This window comes from Carassius gibelio, chromosome B2 (assembly GCF_023724105.1).
Source record: "Carassius gibelio isolate Cgi1373 ecotype wild population from Czech Republic chromosome B2, carGib1.2-hapl.c, whole genome shotgun sequence".
In the NCBI taxonomy this organism is placed as follows: Eukaryota; Metazoa; Chordata; class Actinopteri; order Cypriniformes; family Cyprinidae; genus Carassius; species Carassius gibelio.
The window spans coordinates 25,610,864-25,626,980 of NC_068397.1; the positions used below are offsets into that span (position 1 = coordinate 25,610,864).

The 16,117-nt window shown below is 37.8% G+C and overlaps 1 protein-coding gene across 6 annotated transcripts in view; it reads left to right on the top strand.

Annotated features, from left to right (window-relative positions):
• Positions 1-3,968: 3,968 nt before the first annotated feature.
• Positions 3,969-16,117, top strand: part of LOC127951055 (integrin beta-1-like) — a 52,685-nt gene continuing 40,536 nt past the window's right edge. For 5 of the 6 annotated variants that reach the window (XM_052548676.1, XM_052548673.1, XM_052548674.1 and 2 more), the window contains exons 1-9: positions 3,969-4,331; positions 10,778-10,835; positions 12,255-12,340; positions 14,141-14,369; positions 14,523-14,693; positions 14,778-15,016; positions 15,118-15,273; positions 15,355-15,450; positions 15,574-15,663. In XM_052548676.1, the coding sequence (XP_052404636.1) occupies positions 10,778-10,835; positions 12,255-12,340; positions 14,141-14,369; positions 14,523-14,693; positions 14,778-15,016; positions 15,118-15,273; positions 15,355-15,450; positions 15,574-15,663 (1,125 nt within the window). In that variant the 5' untranslated portion in view covers positions 3,969-4,331. The remainder of the gene's footprint in view (positions 4,332-10,777; positions 10,836-12,254; positions 12,341-14,140; positions 14,370-14,522; positions 14,694-14,777; positions 15,017-15,117; positions 15,274-15,354; positions 15,451-15,573; positions 15,664-16,117) is intronic. The other variant, XM_052548675.1, reaches the window with a different exon arrangement.

Consider the following 16,117-nt stretch of genomic DNA (forward strand, 5'->3'; position numbering starts at 1 on the left):
GAAACTAATCCCGCATTTTCTAATAATATTACCAAGGGGCAACATGTATATTGAAAATAGAAAAGGACCTAAGACAGATCCATGTGGCACTCCATATTTTACTGGTGATAAATGAGATGACTCCCCATTTAAATGAACATAGTGGTAAGCGATTGGACAGGTAGGATCTAAACCATCTTAGAGCCTGCCCTTGAATACCTATATAGTTTTGTTATCGATCTAAGAGTATGTCTATATATGATCTATGGTGTCGTATTCGGCACTAAGATCTAGTAAACCTAGCAATGAGATGCAGCCTTGGTCTGACGCAAGAAGCAAGTCATTTGTAATTTTAAGAGCAGTTTCTGTGCTATGGTGGGGCCTGAAACCTGACTGAAAATCTTTATACAGATTTTTTTTTTTTTTTGCAGGAAGGAACAATTGAGCAGACACAACTATTTCTAAAATTTTAGACATAAATGGAGGATTTGAAATGGGTCTGTAATTCGCCAGTGCACAAGGATCAAGTTGTGGTTTCTTAATAAGAGGCTTAATAACCGCCATCTTGAAAAACTGACAACTTTTTTTTTTTTAAGATTTATATAAAGTGAAGTGATATGTCAGTAAAAAGACAATTAATAAATAATGCCTATATGATATACCATTCAAATGCAAGTTATTGGTTACTATCTGCTAGCTAGCTACACCTCATTGACATTGAATGCTGGATATTTTCATTTTCTCCATCATCATCCATATATATATCCATTTCACCCAAAATGTCACCTACCCCCTTCTGGTTCTTACCCCTTGATCAGCTCTTTCTGAATGTATATATGCTTAAAGAGTTAGTCAGCTATGATCAGCTACACTGGGTGAGCACTGGGATATATGATCTCATTCCAGTTAACCTTCATCATTTTCCGTCTGTAAACACTGACTCATATGGCTGACATATTTCTTTCCACAAACAGTCAAACTCTTAATATCATATCTATCCATAGACTGACTGTCATCTGCTCTACTGCTCTCCCAACTGTTCTTTATTCCTCCCCTTCTCCCTCTTTCTCTGGAATGTCCTAAATGTGAACTGCTTCTCAACATCAAGCCAGATGAAGTCCAGTCATTCCACAGCTATTTTTAGAGTAAACTGGCGAGCTCCCTGTCAAAGATCATTATAACAAAACAAAACAAAACTAACCTAAAACTATTGTTGTGAACAATGCAAAGCTGCTGAAGTAGAGAACATTTGTATCAAACGTATATATGACTGCTATTAGGCTAACTAAAACAATGAAATTCATATAGCCTATAATTTTTGTATTTTTAAAATTCCAATATGATTTTAAAATACCTTATTCCGTTTGTCACAGGAGTGTTGGATGATTACTTATATGTAGGCTATAGTAGATTAAACAATTTCAGAATTTTTAAAAAGTTAAGGGAACTTACTGAGAACGTTATGGGAAAAATACTGACCATGCTCTGTTTATGTAAAGAAACCTTTCCTGCCTTATTGGGAAAATTTCAAGAATGTTAGTTTCTAGTTTCCCAGAACGTTCCCAAAAACTACCACTCTCTGTTGTTTAGCCAGGAATGTTCTAGAAATCCCAGTATTTTCCCAAAACTTTCTGGGAACCAAGAAAATTTCAAATATTTAAAAGATATTTTTCTATTATTCAAACATGGTTTTAAAATATTCAGCTTTTTAGTTTTTCCTGCTTATGGAAAAGATTTCTTGACAATGAAAATGTCTTGATTGTAGATAAAGCCAGTCAACTAGCTCTTCTTTACTGTTTTACTTCACTTATTTAAATTAGATTAGAGAAAGACAGAGAGAGAGAGCATTTTCAAATCATATTTGAATTTCACACACAAGAGACTGCTTAAAGAACGCTGACGTAACGTTTCTCTGAACAGGAAATGCAATGAACTATATTTTCACACCTTCAGGCTCTGTTTGCTTGCAAACGAAGTGGTGTTTCCCACAGTATTTGTCCCGACAGTTTCAGTCAAAGTCTGCTTTTGACTGTTTACTCACTGTTCAGCATTCAATTAGTTGCTCATCTTGCTGCCATAAACCTGAAATTTCCTTAGTAGTATGGGTTCTTATCACTGTTTAGGCTATAGTCATGGTGAGTAATGACATAATAATTCAGTCTTGTATGGGACACAAAGGAAACTGTCCAGACTCACTCATTCTGCATTAGTGATCCTTGACCAGCAGTAAAACAGACCTAGATTATTCATAAAAGTAAACATAAGAGCTTTCTGTCTGTGAACCTTAAGCCTAGCTGTATCTACAATCAAAACAATAATGATGATACACAACCATACTCAGATCTGATTCAATTATAAGCCTAAAAATGGTTCATGTGTTATTATGAGAGTGGGAGAGAGAACTTTCAGTGTTTCTGCTAGGGTTTTTTTTTTTTCATTCACAGCTGCATCTATTTTAAGTTTAAAGTATCTTTTCAGGTAAGCTACGTTTGTGAAACCACAAACGTCTCAACATGTGTTAACACAGGATGAAATGCGGGATCACCTGAGACGTTCACATCCGGTGAAAAGTCTGTAACTGATCTGAGACAAAAATATCGAGCATATGTTAACTGGGTTATGACTAGTGAGGCTTCATTCGTGAAAGAATCAATGTTCTTAAACGAATCTTTGAAATGAGTGAATCACCGTTCACGTCTAAAGTCTGAGTCCATTTTTTTTTTTTATCATTTAGTATCAACATCAAACCTTCTTGAAGGTAATGACTGCCTTCCTGTATTTAAAGAATGAATCTAGAACTGGGTAATAGGCTATTTTTAAATTAATAACATAATAATTTTACTCTCAGCACAAGCAAATTATAAGCATGGTTTTGTTCAACATTTCGAATAAAAAAACGAGGATTTCTGCAAAAAGAAATCTTAAAAAAAAAAAAAAAGACATTTAAAATGGCATAACGTTATTGTTATTTGTGGGGAAAACTTTTTTGATCCTCTCTCAGTAGACTCAGAAACTGCATGATTTACTGACTCACAACATAAATGATGCCTAGCTACTTAGCGCAATAATGTTTATTATTTTGCTTTAGCTTATTAGAGAAGTTGTGTATGTGTGTGTGTCACCAGGGAGAAGTGTGTCATTTTAACTGGAAGACCTGGAGGTATATAAAAAATATATACTATACATAGAGAATTTCACAATAAGATGAGTTACAAATACATTTCAGTATTAACATTCAGCGCTTATTGGATTTTTCAAAATCATTTGTGTCCAAGTGTCACTCATCACATTTAATGATTAAAATAATTTCTCCTCTTCAGTCTGCATCACAGAGTCATTAAAGCTGTCTGATCTGAACACATAAGCTTTATCCTGTTGCCCTTACATGTTCAGATCCAAACTCTTTCTTATCTTATGTGGTGAGACACTATGCTGTTAATAACAGAGAATTACACAGACACAAACGTGCACACACACGCACAAACAAACTCACAGGACGAGCCACGGCCTGACATTTCTGTTTCTTTTTATATGACAGCAAACAGCTTTGTTTCAATCAGGGATAGGAGCTTCAGAAAAAGCAGCCACACCCCTCTGCAGTTAAAGAGTCACTCTATCGAAAAAATAAATAAATAAAGAGCGAGATTTCAGAGAACAGAACTGCAACACATATTTTATCCTCTTCCCCATCCTAAAAGACAACAGAAAACTAAACCATCCATCCATGCTAAGATAATTCATTTAAATGAAGCTTACTTTTTTTTTTCATCCATTAAACTAAAATGAAGAGAATAATTTCCATCTGTTTTGTTATCATTTGTTGGGAAAACGCTTAAATTCTCTTTCTGGTTTTGAATTTGCTGCCACTCGTTCATAATAGCCTAAAACCTTACCAGTTGAGCAGAAAGTCAATTGGGTCAATTGAATCTGAATTCTAACCACTTGTTTGTTTGTGTCGTTCGCAGTGTGGATGGGTTGTTAGCGTTATTTCCTGTGGGCGGAGGGAAGGGAGAGGCTCACAGGGAGTCCACAGACCACAGACCCACAGACCCACATGCATTAACCACCATCCTGAACTAGGACACGGCGTGGAAGGGCGAGTTGGACTCTCTGTCCACATTTAGTCATTTATCTGCCCCTTTGTTTGTTGTAGGCGAGGGAATCGCGTGTTTTAGTTACTTTGTAACCAGCTGTTGATTCAAAGTAGCCCACGGGAACAAAGACCCCACAGACACGGGCGGGCGAGCAGCTGACCTGTCGGACCAAACGCTGCCGGAGATTCATTTCCATAGCAAATGTGGTTTTAAAAGAGCCCCTGATAGCTTGATATATCGCCGGGGACACGTGTCAAGGTAAGGAACATCAAAATATCACGTTTTATGAAACTTTAGTGTCAGAACTGTATGTTGAATGTATTATTTCAATGGGATTTTGAGCTTTACGGTTTGATCTGGAGAGGGATCTTGGGTTAAGAACTTTGGGTGGGGATGTCCCATCGTTTGCACTTCAAAAGGCAGACGTGGATCTGCCCCAAAACGCGAGTCACAGTCTTATTCGAACAGTGTCCCTTCGGGCTATGTCTTTCCAAGACGTCTGTTATCTTGTATCTATTTGTCGCGTCTTATGTGTCCACAACATCTGTTGGAAGTCTTCCACTCCAGACGTGAGAGAGAGTCCCGGCGGGTCCGAGGGGGGCTGTGGGGGTTGAACAATGCTTTATTTGGTAGTCGCTTGTGCAAATGTGCCTCCCTGGAAGTTGAAATGATGTAGCCGGTTTTTTTGTGTGTGTGTGCGTGAGTCATGATCCTGTTTGGGACATGCTGAACAGATTAGACCACCAGTGATTAAACTTATATAAATGCACCGAAGAGTCATATTGTTCCTCAAAGCGCGTCGACTGGGAGAAGTTTGGCACAGCGCCAAGACTAAATATGACTTCATTTAATGTGATTAAAGGGATCGTGCTATGTTAGGAGAAATTGAATCATGTCTTTAGACACGGACTGCGCTGTGAGGTGCTCTCGGCTCAGTTTTACAAGGAAAGATCCCGCAGCGGATCTGCATTAAAACTCTCACAGCCTATATATTCAGGTCACGTGATCGTATGGAAGAATGTTGTATGGTTTAAAGGAATCCTCATTAAAATGTTTCCGACATTAAATAAAAGAAAAGAAGAATATTGAAGAATATTTTAAAGGTACAGAAACATAACATAAAGATTCCATTCATATCAGTGGCCTGATAAAAGCTGCTTTATTGTAGCTACCGAGCGGGTCGCCTCGTCTGGGCGACACCACGTGACCACCTGAATATTCTCTTTGGTTGAACTCTTTTGCTCCTTAATTAATCTTGGCTGACTGAAAATAGCACATTCCTGCAATATCCGAAAAAAAAGAAAACATGTAGGTGATTACTAAAGTTCAGACTGTCTTAACCTACAAAATTAACCTTGGTTTTATTATAGTTAAACTGTAGTCACCATGTTGTTGTTATGTGATTGTGATTACCATTTGTATAACCAAAGTTTTAATACAAATACCATGGTTAAACTATGGTCAGTGTTGCAAAACCATGGTTAATTTGTGGTTCGTAACCATGTTTTTTCCTGTGAATTTTCATAATTATTTTTTTCCAGTGTCATGGCATAAAGTTTGTTGTTTGTCTCTTATTCTCACAGAACCTACCCTTTTAGAAACGCAATGGTCAGCATAGTCTCTAACATCGTTACTACAGCTGTTGTTACTACAATAAAAATGGGAACTTGGTGTCAGCCACCACAAAAAGAACAGGGGCAAAATTCAAAGCTTAGTAGAAGTACATTATTTGAAGGAAGTGGTTTAGTAACATTAAATGTGGAATCTGTGTTATTGTGGTTGAAGCCAAGGCTGAAATATCAGGGATTTCTATTATTTGAAAAGGCCAAAATTCTTTAAAAAATGATAATAGATGTAATAAATACATTTTAAATGATCTATCTTTGCATGGATGAATGGTTTGGTTTTCTGTTGTCTTTTAGGATGGAGAAAAGGATAAAATGTTTTGCAGTTCCGAAATCTCTCTCTTTCTCTCGCTCTTTATTTATTTATTTTTTTGATAGAGTGACTCTTTAACTGCAGAGGGGTGTGGCTGCTTTTTCTGAAGCTCCTATCCCTGATTGAAACAAAGCTGTTTGCTGTAATATAAAAAGAAACAGAAATGTCAGGCCGCGGCTCCTCCTGTGAGTTTGTTTGTGCGTGTGTGTGCACGTTTGTGTCGGTGTAATTCTCTGTTATTAACAGCATAGTGTCTCACCACATAAGATAAGAAAGAGTTTGGATCTGAACATGTAAGGGCAACAGGATAAAGCTTCTGTGTTCAGATCAGACAGCTTTAATGACTCTGTGATGCAGACTGAAGAGGAGAAATTATTTTAATCATTAAATGTGATGAGTGACACTTGGACAGACACAAATGATTTAGAAAAATCCAATAAGCGCTGAATGTTAATACTGAACTGTATTTGTAACTTATCTTATTGTGAAATTTTCTATGTATAGTATATCTTTTTTATATACCTCCAGGTCTTCCAGTTAATGACACACTTCTCCCTGGTGACCCATACACACATACACAACTTCTCTAATAGTCCCCACTGTACATTCACTGTTACACTCAGGTGTATGTCGTAATACAGACGAAAATATCAGTTGCTGCTTGCATGTCATAATTTAACACTTACTTCACTGTAGGCATCCAGGGTCAGCTATTATCATAAGTAAGCCACTGTATATGTAGGGTGCCATGTAATCAGGTATTGTGGATATGACTGATAAAGGACAGTGTGGGTTGTAAAGGTGGGTGAGAGATGGAGTCAGAATGTGTCAATTGTTTGATTCCAATATGAATGCTGTGTTCCAGACCGGCCCTTTGACTCACTTCCTGTCGTCCCCTCTGTTATGACACATTAACAATGAGACGGGATGGGGGAAGGGATTTGGAAACAAATTGGTCATTATAATCTGAAGGCTCCAGAGTTTTTAGGCTTTTCTAAAAGTGCTAAGAGAGAACAAACGAGACTTTGTGTTTGCTGTAATAGTCACAGTTTACTGTGAGGAGGAGTATTGCAATCTAGTTTTTTTTTTTTTTTTATCTATCATTGAACAGGTTTAAAAAATAACTATAAAGTTTGTCAAGATTGATTTTCAGTATAACAAGAAAGAGTTAGAAGTATTTTGAAAACCTTAGCCTCAAAATTGAAAAGTTTTTTCGTTTGAATCGGTTTCAAAACCCACATGTTGATGGATACAAAATATTATGTAATAAATATAATAACATTCTAATAAAAATGTAAGTGGTTATTGCCTGTCAAAAACACTTTTTTTTGTTGTTGTTGCTATTAACTGTTATTAACTGTAAATCATATCTATTACATTATTCGTTTATGTTCATAGCACAACTGATGCCCAATGAGTAACATGGTAAAGATCAAAAGAGGGTCTGGATTTACAATAGAACGGTTTCCCAAACACTCCCCTGTCTGCCATTGTTCAGAGAGAAGAGGTCCCGCCCCAGTATCACACCACTGATCTAGAAGATGATATGTCTGGCTGCTCAAATTGATCATTTCAGCAGTGTTTTGCCTAAGGGGAAACCCAAGCCTTGCTTATAGTATTTTAACATTTTAAAAGTGATGCTGTACCTTTAATGTATTGGGAAGGTGTGTTGGAGGTGGAGTTTCCCGTAGACTGTGTCTGTCGGTCTCTGTCTGTGGTAAACAGTCGCCCATCACTTAGCGATGTGTGTGACGGAGGGGGGTTGGAAGGGTGAGGCAGTTTAATTAAGGAAATGGCCACCCTGCTGTGGAGGGGGTTAATGGCCACTCTGTGCGTGTTTGTCTTGACCGTTACTTAAATCAGAATGTAGTGGATAACTGAGAACAGTCATGTAAGAACTATGTGTTTGTATTCGTGGTGCTTGCTTTCTGTATTGAAAGAGATGCTATTTTAAGACTCTTATGAACCGGTGGTTCTTAATAAATCAGAAACATGCGACTAGTAGCCCTTAGGCTTTTTTTCTGGATGGTTTACTCTTTTAAGCTGGCTCTTTTAATGGACTGAGTACTGATTTGAATCGGACAATTCTGAAATGACATTTGGTGGATACTGAATGAATTGCTTTGTTTCAAAACGGACATGACTGAAAGTGACTCTCACTGAAATATCGGCCTATGTGAAATCTCTCTCTTCCCACAGTGTTTTTGCTATTGAATGAATGATGCATATACCTCACTTACAATTTCACTTTTGTTTTTCATAGAACTCAAAAAGATTGAATCGAATGACAGTTTATGCACACTAAAAATCAAAGAAGCTCCAAGCAGCTGAAGGAGTCTCTCTCTCTCTCTCTCTCTCTCTCTCTCTCTCACACACACACACTCGCACATTAGATTTACATCTAGATACGCACCCAGACCTCAGGGCTGCATTTTCAAGGCCTTGACACACAGCGCAGCCTTGGGGAAAGCAGACAAGGCGAAATTGAGAAGCTCTCTGTCTCTCCCACACACTAATACTCTCTCTGAAGATAGTGTTACACAGTGTGACTGAGAATGAAATGGTAGGCTGAAGAACCAGCTGTCTCGCAGCTTAATCTGCCTCTGTGTCAGCCTGACAGATGAAGACTTGTAAATGTGGAACCGTCAAATAAATGACCAGTGAGGTCACTTTGAGGAGCTTATATCTGAAACTTAGACTACTATAATGTCACTGGTTTGAGATGCACGGAGCCAGAGATTTTCTGCATGTTACTGTTACTATGATGATGACATCTTTCAAAGACATTTTTCTTTAAATACTTCATTTCATCAGAAACTGTGTTAGTGGATGTTACTGAAACCTGATTCATGCATTAATGCATACAGGTCAGAGATTTGTGTTCAATATTTTTTCTTCTAATACTTCCTAATACTTTTATTCAGCAAGGATGTATTAAAACAAGTGACCATAAAGACATTTATCATTTTAAATGCTGTTATTTGTACTTTTGGCTTATTAAAACCCTGCTTCTTGCTTGTCAAACATCTTAGTTTCCATAAAAGTATTAAACAGCACAGATGTTACAGTGATGGCGATAATAAGAAGAAATGTTTTTTTTTGGACACCAAATCTGGTTTCTCAAGGATCATTTGACACTGAAAACTTGAAGTCATGACAGCTGAAAATTTAGGTTTGTCATCAAAGAGAAATCCTTCGAACGGTAGTGTAAATGTGAGCTGGATTTGGTTGGCAAATTAGAATTCTGTGTTGATGGTGTGAAGCTACCGTAATGAATCATACTGAAGCTCATATGATTCTTTAGAAGGAGTAATCCGGAAAACCTGCTCTGACACACCAATGATGAGTTCACTTCAGATAGGAACTCACCATGCCTGAGTCAGCAGCCTAGACTGAAATTTGTCAGTCTGTGTGTCCTTGGACATTTAAAGTCATAGTCGGTATGTTCTGAGCCAGGTGGAAAAACCCCCTCTCAAGTATTTTCAATTCAGACTGCAATACCTAGTTCAACCACTCAGTGTCAAGCCTACATATAGCACATTTAAGTATATCACCATTTACAATGCAGTATGAAATTCCAAAACTAATATATGCGATTGCAAAATCAATTGGCGAAGTTCATGTATGTTTAACTTGTTATTTTTCACAGACTTTAGCTAGAGTGAAGTTATAAATTACAGAGGTGTCAAAAGAATAAATATAGAAAGAATGAGTACATCTGCCAAGACAAATCACTCACTGTCCTTCGTATTGTCTCTCTCAAAGCTCACACATCTGTGGAATTAGTGAACGGCAACAGGGTGCTGAAAGAAGCACTGTTTGCTCATCTTCAAGTGTTCACAGGTCTCGTGTGTGTGTGTAGATAGAGTAATGGTTGAGTCTACAGCAGTTCACCCACCCGTCCAGTCTCAACAGCACATATGCCTGTGTTTTGAACTAATAATATATGAGTCTGTGTTGATTTAATTCATGTCACATGTATCCTCTGCTTCAGAATAGCTGGAGTTTTGCTGGATCTGCCCCTGTTGTGTGTGTATTTCTCATGCGGGATTGTGAAAAGTAGTTAATGTGTGCCTGAAGTGTTGTTTTGGATGCTAAGTAACGGCATTGTGTGTTTGGCTTCATGTCTTTCCTAATAAGGCCAAATCAGCAGTGTTTGGCACTGGTGTCTGTCTGTACACCAAACAGATTGAGGCAAAAGGACCTCCTCCTCTTGAGTGAGGTGTTCATTGGGAAGAGCAGATCCATCGACTTACCAAATATGGGAGTAGAGTTTCACTGTTTCTGAACGTCTGGCTTGTGTAGAAGCAAAACGTTCTGTGTGTGTCTCTCTGCTATACTTATAGTAATAATAATAAGCTTTATCTTGCGCTGTAATATTTGACTTCACAGTATGTGGTTGTAAAACGTTAGACCTGCAGTGTGTCTGTCACTGTAATACAGTCACTTTAGATAAGAAGCTGTCTGATATATGAAGAATCTCTGTCCGCAGTTCTGTGCAAACTGTTGGAATGTTTTACTGTTACCATGCATTTGTGCTTGGAGAAACAGGAAGTGACCTTGTAACACTCTGCCTACACATCAAGAAGTCATAAACACATACATGTGCACACCCTTTCCTCTAAGTGTTAGTGTTTTTCACTGCTATTGGTGTAGTCAAAATGCTCCATATTTAATTCAGTTGTTCTTTGCAGAAAATAAGATTATTATTATAAATATTTAATTGTTTACATTTGAGTTGACCCCTGTTCTTGTGTTGTTTTCAGATGGACGTGAGGCTGCTCCTGATTTCTGTTCTTCTGGGACTCAGCAGGGCTCAACTAGGTAAAAACTTCAGATTTTAAAAACATCAGATATACAGTGGGGTTCAATAGTCTGAAGCCACTAGTGAAAATACTGTGTCTAGTGAAAATATTCTTCCTATCTCCTGTCCAACTCCTCACTTCTTATCTATTTATCCCAAATTAGGGAAAGGGGGAGTTACTTGGGTTCAGGCTATGCTCTGGGCCCGGACCCGTCCCCCAGTACAGCACACCAAAGTATGCCTACTATTCCCCTTCAGATTAGATGTAAAGGTGAACTCGTGAATTGATGGGTGTGGGAACCCTGCAGGTTCATGTGGGTTCAAAGTAGGGTAGGTGATTTCTGGGAGGGTAGTAATGACAAGCTAGCATTGAAAGCATAAGATCCAAGCCTCCCTGCAAATCACTCTCCAAAGCCACACCTCCTTCAAAACACATGACCGCACACAGACAGACCAGAGTCTAACCAGCAACATGCTGAGAGACTGTGTTGGTGCAGGGTTGAATGCAGTGCTGTCAGATGCCGTCTCATTCACCGATGAGAAAACATTACAGTACAAAGTGCATGATATTACAATAATAACACCTTCCGTTCTCTATCGGTCTGTAATAGCATAATTGAACCTGCTGATGACGCATCATGTCGGTGTGGGCAGAGTGCACATACTTTGAAAGGCAGGCAAAGTAGCCTATCAGAGCTCTCTGGCTGCAGGATATGATTGGACAAACATTTTATGGTCCTTCATCTTCCACTGACGATATAAATACATTTAGACCACTTAACTTCATTTCATGTTAAGGACGTGTTTTTTTTTTTTCTCCAAAAATTGCTGTTTGCATTTAAAACAAAGCATTTTCATACTTATCTATATGTGTAGGAGCAGCCTGACATTTGAGTACACTTTGTATATATAATTTTTTTGGAGCTCCTCTTCCAAGAACACTCAGAGCAGAGGCTGATAAAGTACTCGTAATACTGTCCAGATCATCTTAGACATTTGCAGGATTTTCATTCCAAGATGTGATATATCTCGGATATGGCAGCAGTGTGGAATCTAAGAAAACAACCAAAAGAAAAATCTCAAAGCATTAATGCAGAATAATAGGAATGTGATATATACATCATCTTCATCTTCTAAGTGCTGTCCCACAGTCCTGTGCGGTTTATTCTGGATTTGCCGGCCTCATGGTTTCCATTAAATCTTTAAAGAAAGCAGTAAGGATGCCATCAGTAATACAGTTCACATGACCTCACTACAGCATATGGTCACTCTGCATCTATTTTAGAATGAGAGAGTCTCATGAGAGAGAGAAAGAAGCATATTGTGTATGGCTGGCCACAGTGTTAGTTATTAAATGCTCTTTGGTTTGGATTTCCTGTGTTAGTGGTGGGAGGGAATTGAGAATGATGGATGTTTTTGTTGTGTGTGTATGTGTACAGATGGTAACGAATGCACCAAAGCCTCGGCCCAGTCCTGTGGAGAATGCATTCAGGTCGGAGAAAAGTGTGGCTGGTGTACAGACGAGGTAAGTTCAGACGAAACCATTAAAGTGACCCTATTATGGGTAATGAAAGGTTCATAGTTTGGTTTGGGAGACTCCAACAACAGGTTGATATGCATGCAAGGTCAAAAAAAACACTTTCAATGTCTTATAATATGCATTTATTTTTTCCTACTTGCTCAAAGTAGTCCCCCAAACGATTCACTCAATGATTTATTTTTCCAAACCCCTCTGCCTTTGCATGACACTTATCTGTGGTGATTGGTCCGATTGGTCTCATTTTCATTTCATCATGAATGCCTGTAATGCCTGATAAAGCAGTGTTTGTGAGCACAGTGCTGCTTTGTGTACGGTGTTACCGGGGATACCGCTATTTTTACCGTTAAAAAAAAAGCGGCACCTAGTGGCAAAGAATACATTAGCATTTAATTCATGCTAATGGGAAAAGACCAACAAATGGGCAGGCAATATGCTAATGTTTCGTGTTAACATCAAAATTAAACTGCTTGGGATTCGTTTTAAAAATGACTCATTTCAATTATTCAGAGTCTACTCTTTCTTTTGAGAGACTAACTTTATACACAATTCACTTTCCGATTTAAAACTTTGCAGGATGTTTTCATTCACTTAGAGCTGTGTTACATAATGTGTGAAAGGTATTTTTCAAAAATCCATAATAGGGGCACTTTAAAGACGGAAATGGCTGCTTTTGCAATGATGTGGATTTAGAGAAAAATGTCACGGGGGAAACCATTTCCTGTAGTTAGATTATTTGTTTATCTTAGTCTATAGAGGACATCCTGTGAATCTGCAGACAATTCTGTCTGCTAAAAACATTTTTTTGGGGTGATCAAAGTATCCAAAGGAACCAGTGATTTGAAGTGACATCACCTTCTGTCCTACCTTTATTCACCTGTAGTTTTTATTACTGGCAGTTTCTTGAGTCATATTAGTGGAAGTGAGCACATCGTATCCCTCAGTGTTCATGAGTCAGCATCCTGTGGGATAATGTCTGTTCCTACCATGTGGAGCAGATTATGGCAGGACAGGAAGCACCAATCATGGACCACATTAACGAAAGCAGGAAGTGTACTATCATTAAACTACATGTTATGCAGGGTGGGGGGCTTGAGCTCTGTTGGAAAGGTGGCCCCCTTAATAGTTTCAACAGGCAGACTGCACATCCTAATCCTGACTAGCCCAACACGGCAACATTGGCTTAACCAATTACTATTTGACTAATGGCAGGCAGGTGGATTTTATTTTATTTGTTTATTTATTTTTTTATTTGAATTACTATATTTAAAAATAATTTTTGTTTTACTAAATAATCGCATGAAAAAGGTTAATTTAATTTATCTTTATTATGATCTTCATTAATTTTTTTAAATTTAATTTATTGGTTTAATTTATTCAAAATTAATATTTGTTTCAGATCATTTTCCCCTCTGGTTTTATGAACTTAACATATTGTATTGTTTTAATTCTATCCTATTAATTATTTAAATTTATTTTAACAAATATCAAAAATTTTACAGAGGTAGAACTTTACAAATTTACAGTGAATATTTAGAGGCTGGACCTATTCAATTGAATATCCCTGCTATAGATAGCTATAGTGTTATTTGATACATGAACATTAATTGATATATTGTCCTAAAAGAACCCATTTCTCTTTATATATGTTCCTTAAAACTGCTCCATCTTTTGTTAGATTAAATACTACTGATGCCATGCTCCAGCAGGTGCTGGTTTTGATGGAGTGTTTATAATCTTTCTCTTTCGTGTTTCTTCTCTTCCCTAAACTCCTGTCTCTTTCTGCAGAACTTTTTGAAGCAAGGCGAGCAGAAGTCCACACGGTGTGATGAGATTGAAGCTCTGATTAAGAAGGGCTGTAATAAGTCCAGTATAGAAAATCCTCGGGGAAATGTTACCGTCAGCAAGAACCAATCTTTAACAGAGCACACAAACAGCACTAAGGATGGAGCAAAACTAAAGCCAGACCAGATCACCCAGATTCAACCGCAGAAACTCACCCTAGACCTCCGATCAGGTACTATATACTCCTTCAACAACTCCAGGAATGCTTAATTAATAATTTAGGTCATCATTCAGTAAAGTTGTGAATAATGGTCTCTATCAATGTATAATCAGTTCACTTCCCTGTAAGCTTTAGTCTGAACGCATGGTCTTCATTCTGACCCAGGTGAAGCTCAGAAGTTCGTTCTGACATTCAGGAGGGCTGAGGATTATCCCATAGATCTCTACTACCTGATGGACCTCAGCTACTCAATGAAAGATGATTTAGAGAACGTCAAAAACCTGGGAACCAAACTGATGACTGAAATGCAAAAGATCACATCTGACTTCAGGATCGGTAAGGGACCTCTGAGGATCCATGCTGGATTCGTCTTTAATTGTATTGTGCTGCATTGCTTTCATTCTTTGTCAATGTTTCTAGGCTTTGGCTCCTTTGTGGAAAAAACTGTCATGCCATACATCAGCACAACGCCAGCCAAGCTGCTAAACCCCTGCACATCAGACCAGAACTGCACAAGCCCGTTCAGCTATAAAAACGTGCTGAGTTTGACTTCCGATGGATCTCAGTTTAATACCCTTGTGAGCAAACAGCAGATCTCAGGAAACCTGGACTCACCAGAAGGAGGGTTCGACGCCATCATGCAAGTGGCTGTCTGTGCGGTACGTGTGTATATATATATATTCATACAATATCATGTTTGTATTATATATGTCAGGTTTGAAGGGATTGAAGGTTAATCTTCATCTTAATTGTGCAACAGAACCAAATTGGCTGGAGGAATGTGACCCGTCTGCTTGTGTTTTCCACGGATGCTGGATTCCACTTTGCTGGAGACGGAAAACTGGGCGGCATCGTGCTTCCTAATGATGGGAAATGCCATCTACAGGATAACATGTACACTATGAGCCATTACTATGTAAGTGTGTGTAACGTGGTTGAGTCATTACTGCATATAGAAAATATGTGAAAGTGTCTCATTTATTTTCATTCCTTCTAGGACTATCCTTCGATCGCACATCTGGTTCAGAAATTAAGCGAAAACAACATTCAGACCATTTTTGCTGTAACTAAAGAGTTCCAGCCTGTTTACCAGGTAATAAAGCAGCTATCTTTTGTCTCTACATCAATAGGCAAGTCGGATTCTGTAACACTACTGGAAATAAAATACTGCATGGGAAAAAATGCCTGGGCAAACTCTTTATATCTTTGTCTACAGGAGCTGAAAAACCTCATTCCAAAGTCAGCTGTGGGAACGCTGTCTTCCGACTCCGGCAATGTGATCAATCTCATTATTGATGCATATAATGTAAGTATATCTTAGTAACTAAAGAGGCTGTGAATCAACTTAGTGAAATTATTTTAGGGAAATGTTTAAAAAAATATATTCTTTGTTCTCGACAAGATCCTGATAAATAAAATATGGAAATATCACAATGAAATTTACAGAAAAAAACATTGTTAAAGATATTGTAAAATATATAATTCTAATTTTTGAAAAGCTAAATGTTAAACAATTTAAAACAACTGTTTTCTATTTAATGTTTTAAAATATTCACTTCAATTCAAGTTTATTTGTATAGCGCTTTTTGCAATACAAATCGTTACAAAACAACTTTACAGAAATTATGTTTCTACAATATTTAGTAGTAGTTTATGGTGGTGACTGTCAGTTTGTGCACATATGACAGGATTTTTTAGAAATATTAATACAAGTCGTAGTCAGCCAGACGATTAACATTTATTAATATTAATTAATTAAT